This window comes from Capricornis sumatraensis, chromosome X, assembly GCF_032405125.1.
Source record: "Capricornis sumatraensis isolate serow.1 chromosome X, serow.2, whole genome shotgun sequence".
Lineage (NCBI taxonomy): Eukaryota > Metazoa > Chordata > Mammalia > Artiodactyla > Bovidae > Capricornis > Capricornis sumatraensis.
In genome coordinates, this window is record NC_091092.1 from 27,759,761 (window position 1) to 27,778,539 (window position 18,779).

An 18,779-nucleotide genomic window follows, 5' to 3' on the forward strand; every position below is an offset into this window, starting at 1 on the left:
TTGTGAAATAAATTGAAAAGGAGGGAAAAATCTTATCAGAGCAACAGGTGAGGAGGTGGGAGAACTAGGTAAGTCTCCTTGGAGAACAAAAAAATATATTTCAAATACAAGAGCCCTCCCATTTGACTTATGGCTCAGGGGACTAAAACACAGTTTGAAGCAGTAATTCTAATGGGCTGAAAATAAAATACTCTTAGCCCTTTTATTCTTCCCTCTTCTTTCCCAAAGAATATGCTACCAAAGCTATTCTTTGGCAGATCTTTCCTGAAAAAATCTTAATGAAAGATATGATAAAATTCTGAAATAAATTAATATATTTTCTTTCATTTACTCAATAAGCATTTATTGAGTATCTACTCTGTGGAGGATACAGGAGAATCCAATGGAAATTCATAATATTCACATATCACAAAATTGTTACATTTAGGGGGAAGGATGGGGGTAAGGGTTAGGGAGTTTGGAACTGACACATATACGCTGCTATATTTCATAATGGGTAACCAACAAGGACTACTGTATAGCACAGGGAACTCTGCTCAATGTTATGTGGCAGGCTGGATGGGAGGGGAATTTGGGGAAAAATGAATACATGTTTATTTATGGCTGAGCCCCTTTGCTGTCCACCAGAAACTATCATGACATTGTTAATCAGCTATAGTCCAATACAAAATAAAAAGTTTTTAACAAGTGTTGCATTTAAACTACCTTGCCTACTGAATGAAAATCAGAGAACAACCCCATTCAGTTTCTAGGAACTAGTAACAAAAACTAATGTTCTTAGAGAACAAAATTTTTTAAAAATGTGGCCCACTTTTGCAGTTTGTGGCATCTCAGTTCCCTGACAAGGGACTGCAGTTGGGCCCTCGGCAGTGAAAGCATGGAGTCCTCACCACTGGACTATTGGGGAATTCCTGAGAATAAAATTTTTAAATGGGAAATAAAAATTTATGTTTTACTACACAGGGAAATGGACAGATTATGACTCACAAATTTGGGACCTAGTTTCAACTTTTGGAAATAATAGATTAGGCTAGGCAACAATGATGATAAATCACAATCACTTCAAATTCAGGCATCATAAATGTTGCCACGTGCCAACTGGCTGTTTAGTTCATTAATTGTGGGTTAAAGGTAGACATTTTCCTAGAATATATGTTAAGTAGTAAATTTTTTTATCTATACTTTAATAAAGTATATCAAGTATACTTTCACTGTTTTGTTTTAAAACTTAAAAAAAAACTTTCAACTATTATAATACTGGAGTGGATTGCCATTCCCTTCTCCAGAAGATCTTCCTGACCCAGGTCTTCTGCATTGCAGGCAGACTCTTTACCATCTGAGTCATCTGGGAAGTTAGCTTATAAAGAGAGAGGGCATTTTATAACAGCAGAGTCTGAAATTCCCCATCATTCAGATAATTTATACTTATCTTAGGCACATAATAATGCAGTTCAAAACAACCTTAACAAAAACAGCCAAAACTTCTACTATCCCCTTCCCACTTCCCTCCTATGTCGTAACAACTAAACTTGAACAAAAGGAGGGAAGAAAAAGATCATGATCTCATAGTCCCAGAATTTTTCATTTTTCCCAAAGTCAAAAGTCAACAGTAGCCATAAAAAAGTGATAAAGTGAGAAGTTAACCTGAATGACAGATGTAAAAGAGAAACTGAAAAGTTTAAGAATGTTTAAAATGAAATCTGCATTTACATGAAGTACAGACATAAAAAAATTTTAATATCACGTTATCTTCATCCTTATGACATAATGAAGTTAAAGCAATGATTCATTACATTTTTCCTTATTAAACTCCTGATTATTATTGATTCCTATTCATTTACAGTGTTCAAATAATGATCTAAACACAGTTCAGATGGAAATAATGTACTTACATTTACACAATAGACTTCCCAATATTTTATATTTGAAAGAGCCATTCTTAAGTAACCTGTTAAGAATTTTAAACTTAATGTTCACATTTTCGATTCAGTAAGTCTGTGGGTTAGTTTGCTGTTTGGTCTGTTGGTTGGTCTGGGGGTGGAGGTAGGGACTAAAATCGAAATACATTATTTCCAGAGCAGACAACATATTGTAATAAACAAGTCAATCTTCAAATTCTAAATTTGCTTTTTTTCAGCCATGCCTTCTTTCTGTTAACAAAAGTGGCCTCCTGTAGGTTTCTATCAAGTCCCCTTATGACATTCAACATAGAGGAATGATAACTTCCACAAGTTCAGTTGGGGTGGGCATCATGTAGAACTCGCAGCAGCACTGTCCCATAATGTAAGAGTTCAGTTCCTCATTTCACCAGCACTTTCTCTCAATGCCTCCTCCCCCAACACAGTAGAATTTCACTCATAATTTGGATTTTTAAACCAGAAAGTTGTTTTGGTTAATCCAAAATAACCCAAAGAGCTTGCTAAAGTTATATCAATACGCAGCTTTTTTTTATAGGACTGAAAGAATTAAATAGAAGGCACAGTAGCACTGTAAAGCTTTTTCAGATCATAATCTTTTTTTGTGTGTATATATGGAACCCAAACTTTCTTTTTTGTTGTTAAAAATGTCTGATGAACAATCAGAAAATCCTTATTTGTCCTCTTTCCCTTTAGTTTTTCTGTATACCATCTCTCGAAAACTGGCCAGGATCTTGTTTTCTCTCTTTCGTCTCTCTTCTTGGTTAAAGGATGCAAGGGCTCTCTTCTCATCAGCACTATAGATCTGGTTCTCTTTTCGCAGACGCACAGCTTCCATTCGGCGATGCCTGGAGATAATTGTATTTTTGGCTTAATTTCTCAGTAGTTATTCTCATAGTGCTTCCTCACTAATCCTTTCCTAATACAGAGTGGTCGATTTAAAATGCTAACAAATAGAAACTTTCTCTAATGGGTTAGATTTTCCAAGGATCATTCATTTTATCCGCTGACATGTCCTTTGATTAATTTCTAGTATGTAAATAATGATCTCTGAGGTTCTGTCAATAGAGTGAAGTTATTAATTTCAAATTCTAAGGGCATAAGTCTAGTTCTGTTGTTTCCAGTAAGGCAAGCAAACAGGCAAATTATTAAACTTCTTAAGTGGTGTGCAGACTTGATAGTAGGACAGATAAGATTTAAGTTGTTATCTAGCTGGTAGAACTTCTTCAGAGTTCTAATTTATCCTATAACCAAAAGAACTAGGTTTAAATCTACAACTGAATCTTTGGATGTTTTGTGGGTGGATTTAACTTCCTTAGAATCCAGTAGCAGCTCACAGAAAAGAAAGAAGGGATTTTAGCCCAAGGGCCAAATCAGGAAAGTATAGGCTCTGTGGAAGAGGGAAACTCTTAGATCGTCTTCAAAAGGTCTGCTTATTTAGAAGGAAAACTTCATGAAAACCTGATGCCTTTATGTGTATGTATGCAAACCTACACAATCAATTACAGATGAAGCTTGAACTACACCTAGAAAAACAGAGCAAAATGAGTAAGGCGAAGAGGGGAGACTCATTTCAGGTTAGTGTGAACGTGGGGGAGTGGCAGGTCAAGAAGTCAAGGAGATGACAATGTATTTAGGTTGCTCAGCGTACAGTGAGTATAGGAATTGATCTGGAACAGAAAGTGCTGTATGAATAATGCTGTAGTAAACATCCATATACACATCTCCCGGTACATGGGAAAGACCCTCTTAGGTACACAGGTATGGAATTGCTGGGTCATAAACTATGTGAATGCTCAACTTTCCAAGACAACATCAGACTGTTTTCCAGAATGGTTGTTACCAATGTATACCACCACTAGCAATACTTAAGAGATCCTATAGACCCACATCCTATCAAATGCTTGCAGTTGTTAGAACTTTGAACTTCTACTGAATGGATGTAAAACCATATGTCCATAAGTTGATTTCCATTTCCAATGATTATGAACATCTTTTTCAGTTTAGTTCAGTTCAGCTGCTCAGTCATGTCAGACTCTTTGTGACCCCATGGACTGCAGCACGCCAGGCCTCCTAACCATCACCAACTGCCAGAGTCTATCCAAACCCGTGTCCATTGAGTCGGTGATGCCATCCAACCATCTCATCCTCTGTCGTCCCCTTCTCCTTCTGCCCTCAATCTTTCCCAGCATCAGGGTCTTCTCAAATGAGTTAGCTCTTCGCATCAGGTGGCCAAAGTATTGGAGTTTCAGCTTCAACATCAGTCCTTCCAATGAACACCCAGGACCGATCTCCTTTAGGATGGACTGGTTGGATCTCCTTGCAGTCCAAGGGACTCTCAAGAGTCTTCTCCAACACCACAGTCCAAAAGCATCAATTCTTCTGTGCTCAGCTTTCTTCACAGTCCAACTCCCACATCTATACATGACTACTGGAAAAACCATAGCCTTGACTAGATGGACCTTTGTTGACAAAGTAATGTCTCTGCTTTTTAATATGTTGTCTAGGTTGGTCATAACTTTCCTTCCAAGGAGTAAGCGTCTTTTAATTTCATGGCTGCAGCCACCATCTGCAGTGATTTTGGAGCCCAGAAATAAAGCCAGCTACTATTTCCACTGTTTCCCCATCTATTTCCCATGAAGTGATAGCACTGGATGCCATGATCTTCGTTTTCTGAATGTTGAGCCTCAAGCCAACTTTTTCACTCTCCTCTTTCACTTTCATTAAGAGGCTCTTTAGTTCTTCTTCACTTTCTGCCATAAGGGTGGTATCATCTGCATCTCTGAGGTTACTGATATTTCTCCTGGCAATCTTGATTCCAGCTTGTGCTTCTTCCAGCCCAGCGTTTCTCATGATGTACTCTGCATAGAAGTTAAATAAGCAGGGTGACAATATACAGCCTTGACGTACTCCTTTTCCTATTTGGAACCAGTCTGTTGTTCTATGTCCATTTCTAACTGTTGCTTCCTGACCTGCAAACAGATTTCTCAGGAGGCAGGTCAGGTGGTCTGGCATTCCCATCTCTCTCAGAATTTTCCACAGTTGATTGTGATCCACACAGTCAAAGGCTTTGGCATAGTCAATAAAGCAGAAATAGATGCCTTTCTGGAACTCTCTTGCTTTTTTGATGATCCAGAGGATGTTGGCAATTTAATCTCTGGTTCCTCTGCCTTTTCTAAAACCAGCTTGAACATCTGCAAGTCCACGAATTGCTGTGTTCACGAATTGCTGAAGCCTGGCTTGCAGAATTTTGAGCATTACTTTACTAGTGTGTGAGATGAGTGCAATTGTGCGGTAGTTTGAGTATTCTTTGGCACTGGCTTTCTTTATTGGAATGAAAACTGACCTTTTCCAGTCCTGTGGTTTCTGCTGAGTTTTCCAAATTTGCTGACATATTGAGGGCAGCACTTTCACAGCATCATCTTTCAGGATTTGAAATAGCTCAACTGGAATTGCATCACCTCCACTAGCTTTGTTCGTAGTGATGCTTCCTAAGGCCCACTTGACTTCACATTCCAGGATGTCTGGCTCTAGGTGAGTGTGAGTGATCAGACCATCATGATAATCTGGGTTGTGAAGATCTTTTTTGTACAGTTCTTCTGTGTATTCTTGCCACCTCTTCTTAATATCTTCTGCTTCTGCTAGGTCCATACCATTTCTATACTTTATTGAGCCCATCTTTGCATGACATGTTCCCTTGGTATCTCTAATTTTCTTGAAGAGATCTCTAGTCTTTGCCATTCTATTGTTTTCCTCTATTTCTTTGCATCGATCGCTGAGGAAGGCTTTCTTATCTCTCCTTGGTATTCTTTGGAACTCTGCCTTCAGATGGGTATATCTTTCCTTTTCTCCTTTGCTTTTCACTTCTCTTTTTTTCACAGCTATTTGTAAGACCTCCTCAGACAGCCATTTTGCTTTTTGCATTTCTTTTTCTTGGGGATGGTCTTGATTCCTGTCTCCTGTACAGTGTCACAAACCTCCATCCATAGTTCATCAGGCACTCTGTCTATCAGATCTAGTCCCTTAAATCTATTTCTCACTTCCACTGTATAGTATAAAGGATTTGATTTAGGACATACCTGAATGGTCTAGTGGTTTTCCCTACTTTCTTCAATTTAAGTCTGAATTTGGCAATAAGGAATTCATGATCTGATCAAGATCACGAACATCTTTTTATGTGTAGCCATATATTTTTTTCTTCTGACAAATGCCTGTTTGTGTAATTTTCTCACTTTCCTTTTGTTTACAGAAATTCTTTAAATACTCTCAGTACTGACTCTTTATCAGTTGTGTGTATTACAAGATCTTATCCCAACTTGTCTTTTCACTTATTTTAAGATGTTCTGATGAACCAAAGTTGTTGCTTTTACCTCAGGTAAAGTTATCAATATATTATTGTGTGGTTGGTGCATTTTTTGGTCTACTTTAAGAAATACTTCCCTACTCCAAGATCTAATAGATATCTGTTCATATTCTATACTAAGAGTAATGAAGTTGTTTTTGACATTTAAGTCCATAATCTAGCTGCACTGACTTTTAAATAGTGATAAAGGGTTCTACTTTCATTTTTCTCCATACAGGTGACCATTTTCTTCCTGCTCCATTTACTGCCTAGTTCCTTCTTTCCCCACTGACTGGAGAAAGCAGCTATTTCATGTAATGAAGTTCCATACGTGCATAACTCTACCAGGCTCTGTATTTTATTCCACTGAACAGTTCATTTGTTTCCCCACTCCTTCTGAAATGAAGTGCTGTAAGCTTCATAATAAGCCCTCATATCAGTAGGAAAAATCACCTTCCTGCTCTTCTTCAGAAATGAGATGGATACTCTTAGCCCTTTAGTCTAACATTTTAATTCTGCAAGAACTGATAACTCTACAGTATTGCCTTCCTATTCATGAACATGGTATCTCTCTATTTATTTAGGTCTTCTTAAATCTCTCAGTGTTTTATAGTTTTGCCTGTAAAGATCTTAGACTTCTTTTGTTAAGATTTACTCCTAAGTCCTTCATATTCTCTGATGATACTGTTATAAATGTTTTCCTTTCATTTAATTATATTTTCTAGTTGTTTGTTGCTGGCACACAGAAATCCTATTGATTTTTGTGTATTAACTTTATATCTAACCATTTGTTAAACATTCCTGTTATTTATAATTCATATGAGGATTCCTCAGGATTTTCTATTATTCACAAAAAGTGACAGTGTTACATCCTTTGTTCCAATTCTTATGCCTCTCATTTTTTTTCTTGTCTTATTGGTTCTTAGATATAATGTTTTCAAATGTCAGTCCTCAGAATTCCAAGATTCTGAAGATGCTTCCAGGGTCCTTCAAATATTTGCCCACTTTTAAAAGTTTATGAAGTTTTAAAATTCAGCTTGATCTTGGTATTGAGGCCCTATTAGTTCACTCTCCTTGTTCTTCCTGGTATTTTGCTTTTTCTTCCCCATTTTATATTCCTTTTCTCATGCTGAAACTGACCTCTGTCATATCCTTTTTCACTCTTCATTCTCAGTGTCCAAAGGACTAGAGAGTGCACGTTCTCCACAGAGAACTACAGGCAAACTCAGAAACTTTTACTGTCTTATGAAACTGCTTTCTTAACTACCAGAATGCCACCTTGCTCATGGGACACTGATAAGTAACCAAATTTCACTATCTCCTCCAGAAGATAAACTATCTGTATCAAACTATAAACGAGAAAATGACACTGGAAAGACTAATTCTTTGAAGCTGGAGATAAAATTGAGTTGCATACCTACTTGGAATTTTAGACAACTATATTTATACCAATAAAACCAATAAAAAACCAACATTTATAATCTACTTTTTGTTAGAAATGGGCACTTAATGAAATCTATCACCAAAATATAATTTTGGTAGTTATAAAGGAAACTGACCTCATTGCCAAGAACATACCTGCTACCACTCATTACATAACCTGAACATTCAAATGACGCAATTTCTTCACTTGTCAAGCCAATTTCACCTCTTCGTGGGATACGTTTTCCAGCTTTTACATATTCAGCCATAGCTGCACCTTCACCGGGTAACAGAGCGTGGCCATAGCTACAAAGTAATACAGAATTAAGAAAAGGTTCATTATAAAAGAAAAGCACAAAAAACATTTCTCTCAGAAAACAGTAGGAATAACAGTTGCTGGGCAGCATGCTGGGAAGCCTAATGTAAATTACCTTAATTTAATTAGGGAACACTGCACTGTGACCTATATTACTAACCCAGAAATGCAGAGATACTTTGGAAGAATAAAAAGGTTGATGTTAGTGAGCATATATTCATGGTTTACAATTATGGATCAATTTTCCCTACAGCTGTTGTCTTTATTGCTTCTGCCTCCAGTGAATTCCTTTTCCCTTTAAATACAAAGTAGAGAAATAATATATCTCAAATTAACATATTTTTCAGACTTACGGGCAATAATGATGCTATACAGTAACAGTTCTCTATTAACTTTCATTCAAGGGGACTTTGAAAACTACCATCCTGGGACTTCCGTGGTGGTCCAGTAGCTAAGACTCCACGTTCCTAGTGCAGGGGGCCTGGGTTTGATCCCTGGTCAGGGAACTAAACCCCAAATGCCACAACTAAGACCTAATACACTTGAAGAAAAAAAATTTTAAAACAAGAAACAAAAACTACCACCCCTTCATTCAATTCACTAAATTCTTTGTATCTATTAAACTCAAAGCTTGTAACACAAGGTAAAAATAATCTCTGTTCTTGTGGAATTTATATATTAATAAGGATATAACACTAATACGATGTAGAATATATATTACAATACACAAAAGAAAATGCTGTGAGTACTAAAGAATTAAAGAGGGGTAGGAATCACACCTACCTGTGGAGGGAAGGTATTGGGAATCAGCACATGCCCCTCCTTTTGAAAAGGGCTTTGGGAAATGTTAAGGATTTTAACAGGAAGGAATTGGGGTTAGTGAAGAAACCAGGACTAGGGAAGAAGGGAAGGCGTGTTGGAGGAAGAAGTAAGGTGAAAGTGCACAGAAACTTTGAGTCTAAATAAGGGAGTAGTGAAAGATATACTTGGAAGAGTAAGTTAGGACCATACTTTTGGGAAGGCACTTTAGAGATTATAAACATGCTCTTACTTACTTCAGAGGTTTATCATCTTGAGAGGCAAGTGTTTTGGGAGCCTCTGGGCCAATCAAATCTGAGGGTTCTTCAGGCTCTGCAGGAAAGATATTCAGAAACATATTCACATTTCGACTAATCAGTTAATTTAGTGTTTTATCTGTTCTGAAGTCAAACTCTATCCAAAGAACCTACTTGATCGATCCTTCCAAGGATTCTCCAGAAACTCTTCTTGGGACTCTTTAGAACTTGAGTCACTGGAATCTTTTCTGCTCTTCTTAGACTTCTTTTTCTTATATTTCTTCCTGCATTGATTATAATTTGATATAAATTGATTTAATATTCCCAGGCTAAAGGGCATCTTACTTTTTCAAGGCAACGAAAGATTGATTGAAATGATTTCGATGCTCAGCTTATTCAAATGTGTTAGAGAAGAATTTGTATTAAAAAATTTAACTTATTTCACTATAAACTGGCTCAGACAGTAAAGAATCTGCCTGCAATGCAGGAGACCCAGGTTCGATTCCTGGATTGGGATGATCCCCTGGAGAAGGGAATGGCAACCCAATCCAGTAGTCTTGCCTGGAGAATTCCATGGACAGAGGAGCCTGGTGGGCTACAGTCCATGGGGTCGCAAAGAGTCAGATAAGACTGAGCGACAAACACTTTCACTTTCAAGGGAACAATAAAATATAGTTCTCATGTTGTAGAAAGAGAGCAGAAATAAAGCAGTTTAAGAAAACAGCTCTTATCAATTTGAACATCAGTAATTTTCAGTATAATGGATTAAAATACATCAAATATGCTTGAATCCTTGGGCTCATGATGATAAAAACCTCAAAAAACCTCAACTCATTATTTTGAAAACTCATAAAACAAGTAAGCCATTATTTCACCCTTCCTATACCAACTATACTTCAGGGTAACCAAATAGGTAATGAGGGTAGGCTTCTCATATAGAATTATTTTACCTAATAAATGAAGAATCATTTTGCAATCCCTAATGAAGTAAGGGACCTAAACAAAGACTACTGATGCAGGTTAATATGACAAAAAGAGATGACCAGACATTATCTGCCTCCTGCTGGAAGTACACAGTACTACTTATGAAGTATTCCTACCAAAAACTCAAATCTGAACCTTATCAAGTGTCTAGACCTAACTATCAATCTACAGGAAATATAAAGGACAGAAAGCATGTTAAAAGGACACCATAAGAATACAACCAGCAAAATCCACACTGCAGGAAACTCTCCAGGGCAAATGATATTGTTTCCTCTACAACTAAACTGCAGGAACAAAAGGGAAGGGAAAGCTATCTATTTAAAGAGATGGAAAAGACGGATCAACCAATCACAATTCATGTACATTGTTTAGATTCTAATTTGAGGAAACTATTCAAAAAACTGCTGAGACCTGAATGAAGAATTATTATTAAATATTTTATGTGGATTAATAGTACTGTACTTTTTTTAAAAAAAAAAGAATGCCTATCTTTTAGAGAAACTTGCAGCTTTATGGATGAAATGATATTTGGGACTGGTTTCAATATAACAGTAGGGTGGACAGCAGAGACTGTCAATAAGTTGATAATTGTTCAAGCTGAGTGATGGTTACACAGAAGTCCATTATACCATTTTATATAATTGTACATATTTTTAAAATTTTCCATAATAAAAATTAAAGAAAAAAACTGACGATCTGTGTTTCTTCTTCTTTTCCTTTTTCTTGGCTTTCTTTGCTCTCCTTTTTGTATCTTCATCTGCAAATTAAAGCATATTATAATTAAAAGAATTTTAACCCTAAAACTTTAATACTTTTGAGTAGTTAAATACCTTATAACTCTTCTATTTGTTGTTACAGAGAATTTAATTCATTCAAACATTTATTGTTAGGAAATGTGCAAGGAATGAGGGACATAGAAATTAAAGTTGCACTAAGCATTTGGTTCTATAGGGTATTATTATTAACTTGATTGCATGAGATAATAGTATTGTGATTAGACAGGGAAATTTCCTTATTGTTTAAAGATGTACACAAAGATATTTAGGGTGGCAGTGTGATATTTTAATTTACCTTGAATATCTCAACAACAAAAAAATCCATATTTGAAGCAAACATGTCAAAATGCTAACAGATGGTACACCTGAGTGACAAGCAATGTATATGGCATTAATGACACTTCTCCCTTCACTTTTCTGAATGTTTGAGTATCCTCATGATGTTTGTGTTTTGGGCGATACTTTCCAGGAGCTCAGTCTAGTGGAGGAGACAGAGGGAAGGGGGTCAGTAGAATCCGAGTGACAGGGAAGTGGGGGGGCGGTGTTCTGGGCGCACACAGGAGTCTCACCATCAGGCTGGTTTGGAGAGGGTGGGTGAGGAATGGTTGACCGTGAAAAGGTGACTCTTAAGCTAGTTCTTTCTAAAGTCAGTTTTATTACAAAAGTAATGCATGTCCATCCATGCAGTGAGTAGGCCAAGCCACATGAAAGGAGACTGGCACTGTAGGCAGCCGGATTCTGTACTACATGGCAGAGTCAGGAGAAAGGACGTGCAATACGTGGAGATGAAAGTCACTCTCAAGCCACACAGGACCCTGCAGGAGAGTGACAGGGTACCTGTGATGAGAAATCCACAGAAATGTGTCCCCAGAGGAGGCACCCTCTGTCAATCACCAGCCATGGGAGGACACCAAAAGACGGCTTTGTTGTGATGCAGCCACACAGGAAGTGTCCTCCAGAAATCAACTGCTGGCCTGAAGGGTCCCCTGTGTTGTACCTCTGAAAATCACACAAAGCTGACCGCTGAGTGTGAGAATCTCTCCAAAGAGCTGCTCCAATGGGCTGATGCAGCCCCCTATGGCCTGGTTTGGCACCACACGTCTCAGAGACTGACCCCAACTTGGTTCGGTGCCACACGCCTTGTGCAGCTACACACAACCACTCTGGAGTCACACCGCTTAGCTCTGAATCCCAACTGTGTGACCTTGGGTATGAGCGGTACTTATAATCTGCTCGGGTCCTCTGTCTCCCCTACTCTAAGATGTGTCTGACAGTGACTGTGTGGATTAAACAGCAATAATGCCTATCAGGCACTTAGCAGGGTGCACGAAACAAAGTCAGTGCATGTTCAAAACTCTTGGTTATTATTATTTTAAAGAACCTTTTTCTAGCATAAGCTTTGGACTTCCTTGGTGGTCCAGTGGTTAAGAATCTGCCTGCCAATGCAGGGGAAAAAGGTTCAATCCCTGGTCCAGGAAAATCCCATGTGCCAGGGAACAGCTAAGTCCATGCGCCACAACCACTGAGCCTGCACGCTCTAGAGCCTGAGCTCCACAACAAGAGAAGCCTGTGTACCGCAATGAACAATAGCCTCCACTTGCCACAACTAGAGAAAGCCCCCACGTAGGAACGAAGATCCAGCACAGCCAAAAATAAATAAAACTAAAATAAACTTTAAGAAGTAAAACTAGTTTTGAAGTAAGGCGGGCAGAATGATATTGGCTTTCTTACCACTGGAGTCTGTGTCAGAATCAGAGTCGCTGTCACTATCATCAGAATACTTCTTGTGTTTTCTTTTAGATGATTTTTTCTTCCTCCTTTTCTTGGATCTTTCTTTTGAATGACTAGACTTCTTCTTCTTCTTCTTTTCTTCTACATAAAATACAAATAAAAATTACTTCTAAAGAAGTATTTCTTTTTAAATTTTTTTAAAAAACTTATTTTGTACTGGGGTATAGCCGATTGACAATGCTGTGATAGTTTCAGGTGAACAGTGAAGGGACTCAGCCATACATATACAAGTATCACAAGTATTTCTGAGTATCAATTTTATTGTATTTGAAATACTGAAAAGGAAATGATGACAGGCAATTTGAATACAAGTAAAGTGTAATGTTCAACTATTTATAAATGTATTTTTAAAAATTTCTCAATAAAAAGCTCTCAATTAAAAAAATACCTTCTGAAGTAGAAGCTGAACTGGTGCTTTTCTTTGGCTCTTCATCCTCTACTGGTGTGTGTTCATCAGAGCTGAATTTAAAGAAAATGGTAATAAGAATCAGAAGAGTGTTAAAGGCAACCTACTGAATGTTGTTGTTGTTCAGTCGCTCAGTTGTGTCTGACTCTTTGCAACCCCGGGGGACTGCAGCATGGACTGAATGAGAGACACCATTTGCAAATCATATCTGAGAAGAGATTAATATTAAAAAAAAAAAACGCAAAACCCCAAAAATGATGTGATTTTACAAATAGGCAGAGGATCTGAATAGAGATTTTTTCAAAGAAGACACATAGATGGCCAATAGGTAATGAAGAGATGTTCAACATCATTAATCATTGGGGAAACGCAAATCAAGACCACAATGAGGTATCACCTCACACCTGTTTGGATGAATGTTATCAAAAAGACAAAAGATAACAACTGTTGGTGAGAATATGGAAAAGAGGGAACACTTACACTGTTATAATATAACAGAGTGAGAATATAAAATGGTACAGCTATTATAGAATCCAGAATGGAGGTTCTTCAAGAAATTAAAAATTGAACTTCCATATCACCTAACAATCTCATTTCTGGATATATATCTGATGGAACTGAAATCAATATCTCAAAGAGATATCTGGACTCTCATGCTCACTGCAGCATTACTTACAATAGCCAAAATGTTAAAACAACCAAATATCCATGAATGTATGAATGGATAAAGGAACTATGAGAAACACACATGCATACCCCACAGCAGAATATTATTTATCTTTAAAAAAGAATGAAGCTTGCCATTTTCAACAACATGGACAGCCTGTGAGGGCATTTGCTAAATGAAATGTCAAACAGAGAAAGATAAGACATGATCTCACTTACATGTGAAATCTAAAAAACAAAAAAACTACCACACCGCAGATACAGAGAACAGAGTGATGGTTGCCAGAGTGCAGAGAAGGTGGGGGCAGGGCATGGGTAAAACACACGACGGGGATCAAGAAGTACAAACTCCAGTTATAAAATAAGGAAGTCATGGGGATGTGATGTACAGCATGGCGACTGCAGTTAATAATACTGCATTGCATATCTGACAGTTGATAAGAAAGTAAATCTTAGAAGTTCTCATCACAAGAAAAAACTTTTTATAACTATATATGGTGATGGATGCTAACTAGACTTACTATGGTGATCATTTTGCAATATATACAAATATTGAATCATGTTATAACATGCCTGAAACTAATATTGTATGTCAAATATATCTCAAAAAATTATAGGGGGTGGGAAAAAATAACATTTTTTTAAGAAGAAAAAAGAACTTTCAGATAATAATGCTTTATCACCCTGTCGCAAATTACAAGTTTACCTGTCAAGCACCTTGTCTCAACTCTAAAGAAAACACAGAAATAGAGCAGAGGGTAGATGCAGCTTCTGAATGGCACCAAAGAGAGAAAAGCCGCAGTCCATAGGGTCGCAAAGAGTTGGACATGACTGAACAACAACACAGAGGAAAAAAAATAAGGAAAAGGAAAAAGCATTAGGCCTTTAATAATACTGAATACAGGAAACTAAACAGACTCAGTATATTCATTTTTAAAAACTTTTTGTAATGTTAATGTCTGACATTTAATCAGTTACTGGATTGAGAAAAAATAATTCAAAACAATATAAATGTATTTGTTTCAACACTGAACCCTTCTATGAATAGGAAATTAGCATCCCATGAATCACAATTTAAAGAGAACAATTAGCATGCTAAAATCCACTAGGAGCATGTTTTAATACTAAGGTATGTTTAATGTTTTTAAAACTCAAGGCACAGAATAGCATAAATCACAAGAAAGAGGGAAAAAAAGAGCTGTAGTTAAAGTTCTTCACTTAACAAAAATTTTGACCATAGACTCTGGATTTAAACAAATGTTGCATTAAAAAAAAATATATATATATTTAAATTTTATTTTTATTAATTGAAGGATAATTGCTTTACAATATTGTGTTGGTTTCTGCCATATAAAAGAAGCATTTTTAATCACTTACTCTGGTTCTGGATTCTTTGGAGAAAGTCCCCACACTTCAGGAGCTCCCAATTCTCCAATCCTCTCTCTCTCACTTAGTCTCCTAGAAGAGATAGGCAGGTAAACTGTTTCCTAAATGTATTATAAGATTCAAAGGGGTCCAGTTAAGTCCTGTTTTCCCTCTACACTTTAAACTTTAAACTAATAAAAACTTGGTTTAAACTCAGGAACTTCCCTGGCAGTCCAGTGGTTAAGACACTGTGCTACCACTGCAGGTGATACAGGTTTGATCCCTGGTTCAGATACTAAGATTCCACATGCCACAAGAGGTGGCCAATTTTTTTTTTAAAGTAAACTGAACATTAGGATCTAACTCAATATTAGGATCTAATATTCTGATGTATCTGATGTTCTATCAAATAGTGCAAACTACAGACAGCCCGATAGGCCTGGCCAGAGATTCAGCCTGGGAGGCTGTCCAGTGTGTCTTTTCTAGTACATGCATCACACAGCTCCCAATTGCTCATTTCATCTTCTGCAATATGTGACAAAAATGGTCTTACATTTGGAAATAACTTCATTTGTTTATGTATCCTTATGAAAGTAAAGAGAATTCTCTACTCCTGACAAGGTCAAACCTTCGTTTTCAAAAAGTCAGGAATTAATGAAGAAAATAAAAGTGAACCATTAGAAGTAGAAAATAAAGGGACCTCTGAAAGTAAAAGAAAAGTTTTGACAAAACTTTACTTAATGAGATATAGCGTTTGTTTTCTGTTTTTCCCCTAATTTTTTTTTCAAAAAGGAGTAAATTCTCTATCTACCCTTGGAAGACAAAATTATTTTGTTTTATGTTTGTGATTTCTTAAAGTTTGATATTCCTTATAAACACACAAACAATACACAACAAAAACTAAGGTTTACTTCTTCAAACTTCAGCTGCTGTGACTCCACTTGTTTAAAAAAAGAACCTTATTAAAGAAATAAAATCCTTTTTGATTTTTTAAAACAAAATATTTTTTTCTTCCTTATTCAGGGGAAAAGGTATAATTGTGCAGAGTTAGACTCCGGTTTCCTACTTGAAGTAACATAAAATCTAATAGAGGACATACTTATAGCTAAACTTTGAATACATACATACAGGATGAAGAATGCTTGACAGGCTAAAAAGACCAAGCAGTAAAGTTCTTATCCCTCCTGCCACCCAACTTCGTGGATACTTTAAAATTATTTACCTCCTAAATGTACAAACGCAAATTTCATCCAAGGAATTCTGACATCTTTGGGTAAGGAATGTCTAGTATGGAAACTGGATGCTTTTTGATGGACACAGCCTGGGGGTTACCTTCTGGAAATTTTAATTTGGAGAAGTCAGTCTCCAATCTATTATTTTAGGACTGTTTTTACTGTTTCTGTTCCCATGCACAAAATACTAACAGCTAACACTTAAGAGCAATTTATTGTGTTCCAGGCACTAAATCATTACATCTCTAAAAAGCTTTTGTACTAATTTTTCCCTTTTACATGGTGAAGAAATGAAACTAAGAGAGGTTAAGTAACTTGCCCAAGGTCACACAAGTATTAAGCAACAAAGGAGGGCTTCAGACTCAGGCAGTCTGATTCTGGAGCCTGTTCTCTTAATCACTAGACTTTAGTGGCCCCCACTTTTGGAAGAAAAAGACTCAAGCTATCTCCCAATTGTTGAAACCTTAACCTGCCCCTCAATGCCTGTTACACTTTTAAATTTTATTTATTTTTAAACACATACAGTATGATCAGTACAGTGTCTGACACACAATTTAACACTCAATAAGCATTAGATATTAAGAATTACAAAGCACATAACTGCTATAAATGAAGTATAATCTTTAAAAATAATGAATCACTATATTATTGTACACTGGTAACTTAAAAACACTGTATATCTACTATACTTCAATTTTCTTAAGTAAAAAAAATTAAAGCTTACAAAACAGTAATTATAATTCTTTTCCTTTCTCCTTAAACTATTAATCTTCCTCTCCAATACTCAGTCATTAAAGAAGATCTGATGTCAATCTGACCTCATTTTTCATGCTGAAGATTGAGACCGCTTAAGATCTTTCTCAATGTAGTCCAACCTTACAGTTTAACAGATCATTTTTTCCTACACATCATTTTTTCCCTACATTTAGTCAAACATCTTGTTTCAGAGGTTCTCCTCCCCTCCAATTTAAACCTTATATCTCAACCTTTCCCAAGTCGCTGCAAAACAACTCCACTCACTTATCCTATTGTCTCAAACCTGTTTGATCATTCAACAAGCAATGGTTGCGCACCTACAAAGTGCTCTGCACTGTAAATTTTGTGATCAATAATCTGGGCTCTTCCAAGGGCTCAGTCTACTGGGGAATGAAAACGTGATCACTAATGACAACGACACAACCAAGTAAATGCTGTAATTCCGGCAGGTCCGAGGCTCTTGACCATGCCCGCAACAAGCCAGGAGGCTGGAAGGGGTAGCGGGAGGGAGACCAAGGCATTAGATGAAGGGGCCGGAGGATGAGCAGAAAAACCTAACGATGGAAAGGGATGAATACGGCGTCATCGTGGGTGGACTGACGGAAGGGACGAAAACGCGCGCAAGTCAGGGAGAGAGCGAAATGCAAACAGTCGGGTGCGAAATGAACGATAAATCGGACTCTAAAGGCTGGTGGGCTTGCGAAAGAAAGTGCGTTCGTCTCACTCACTTCTGCCGCAAGCTCTCCTCCCTCTCCTTGTCCAGGAGGCTAGGCCACGGCTTGTCGCTCCCGTAGGGGCGTGAGTAGCCGCCATAATAGGCGGACGAGGAGGCAGAAGCGAAAGGGGCGCCGCGCGGTGCGGAGGGCCGCTCTCGAGAGCGTGATCGCGAGCGCGAACGGTAGGACTGGTTTCGGGAGCCTTGGCTGGAGCCACTCAGCTGATGGCTGAGGCCATTCCGGTCCCCGGACCGAGAGCAAGAGCGCGAGCGAGAGCGGCGGCCGCGCGGGGAGCGAGAGGATTTGCTAGGCTTAGGGCTCTTCGAAGAACTGCGACGCTTCCCCCCGGAGCTCGAGGCCTCCCACTCCGGGCTGCGGGAGCCAGACACCGGAGCCATCGCTATTGCTGGGTCCCTGAATCCGTGGGTGAAGGGGGCGCTCGCGCGAGCCTGGGAAAATTCTCCGTTGCCTTGGCTCCCAGGACCGGCAGCCGTACCTCCGCCAGAACCCGAGGAAACCTTGGAAACAGTTCCGGGTACGTCGGCAAATTCCTTCCCCAGACCTAGGCGGTCCTACTGACTCAGGGACGGGATGTGTGTAGCCGTGTAAGGAAGCCGGTGGGGCAACAAGGTTCCCTCATCCTTCGGGTTCCGAATGAGGCTGCTCAATTCTAAGATCTACATGTTCAGTTCAGTTCAGTTCAGTTCAGTCGCTCAGTCGTGTCCGACTCTGCGACCCGATGAATCGCAGCACGCCAGGCCTCCCTGTCCATCACCAACTCCCGGAGTTCACTCAGACTCACGTCCATCGAGTCAGTGATGCCATCGAGCCATCTCATCCTCTGTCGTCCCCTTCTCCTCCTGCCCCCAATCCCTCCCAGCATCAGAGTCTTTTCCAATGAGTCAACTCTTCGCATGAGGTGGCCAAAGTACTGGAGTTTCAGCTTTAGCATCATTCCTTCCAAAGAAATCCCAGGGCTGATCTCCTTTAGGATAGACTGGTTGGATCTCCTTGCAGTCCAAGGGACTCTCAAGAG

General features: G+C 38.3%; 1 protein-coding gene across 1 annotated transcript; it reads right to left on the reverse strand.

Moving 5' to 3' along the window:
- Positions 1-1,924: 1,924 nt before the first annotated feature.
- NKAP (NFKB activating protein) lies at positions 1,925-18,234 on the reverse strand. Its single transcript, XM_068962744.1, has 9 exons — positions 17,756-18,234; positions 15,052-15,132; positions 12,991-13,061; positions 12,543-12,683; positions 10,729-10,792; positions 9,226-9,335; positions 9,052-9,127; positions 7,837-7,986; positions 1,925-2,764 (listed from the first exon to the last, which is right to left on the reverse strand). Exons 1-9 carry the CDS (start codon positions 18,139-18,141, stop codon positions 2,590-2,592), a joined length of 1,254 nt encoding a protein of 417 aa, XP_068818845.1. The 5' UTR covers positions 18,142-18,234; the 3' UTR covers positions 1,925-2,589.
- Positions 18,235-18,779: the final 545 nt, after the last annotated feature.

Bases quoted from the DNA above. Each gene is read 5' to 3' on its own strand.
- NKAP (XM_068962744.1), bottom strand. From the start codon at position 18,141: ATGGCTCCGGTGTCTGGCTCCCGCAGCCCGGAGTGGGAGGCCTCGAGC. The intron at 10,793-12,542 runs GTAAGAAAGCCA...TTTAATTTGCAG, and splicing joins TTCTGACACAGACTCCAGTG to ATGAAGATACAAAAAGGAGA. The intron at 2,765-7,836 runs GTATGTTCTTGG...AATTATCTCCAG, and splicing joins TATGTAATGAGTGGTAGCAG to GCATCGCCGAATGGAAGCTG.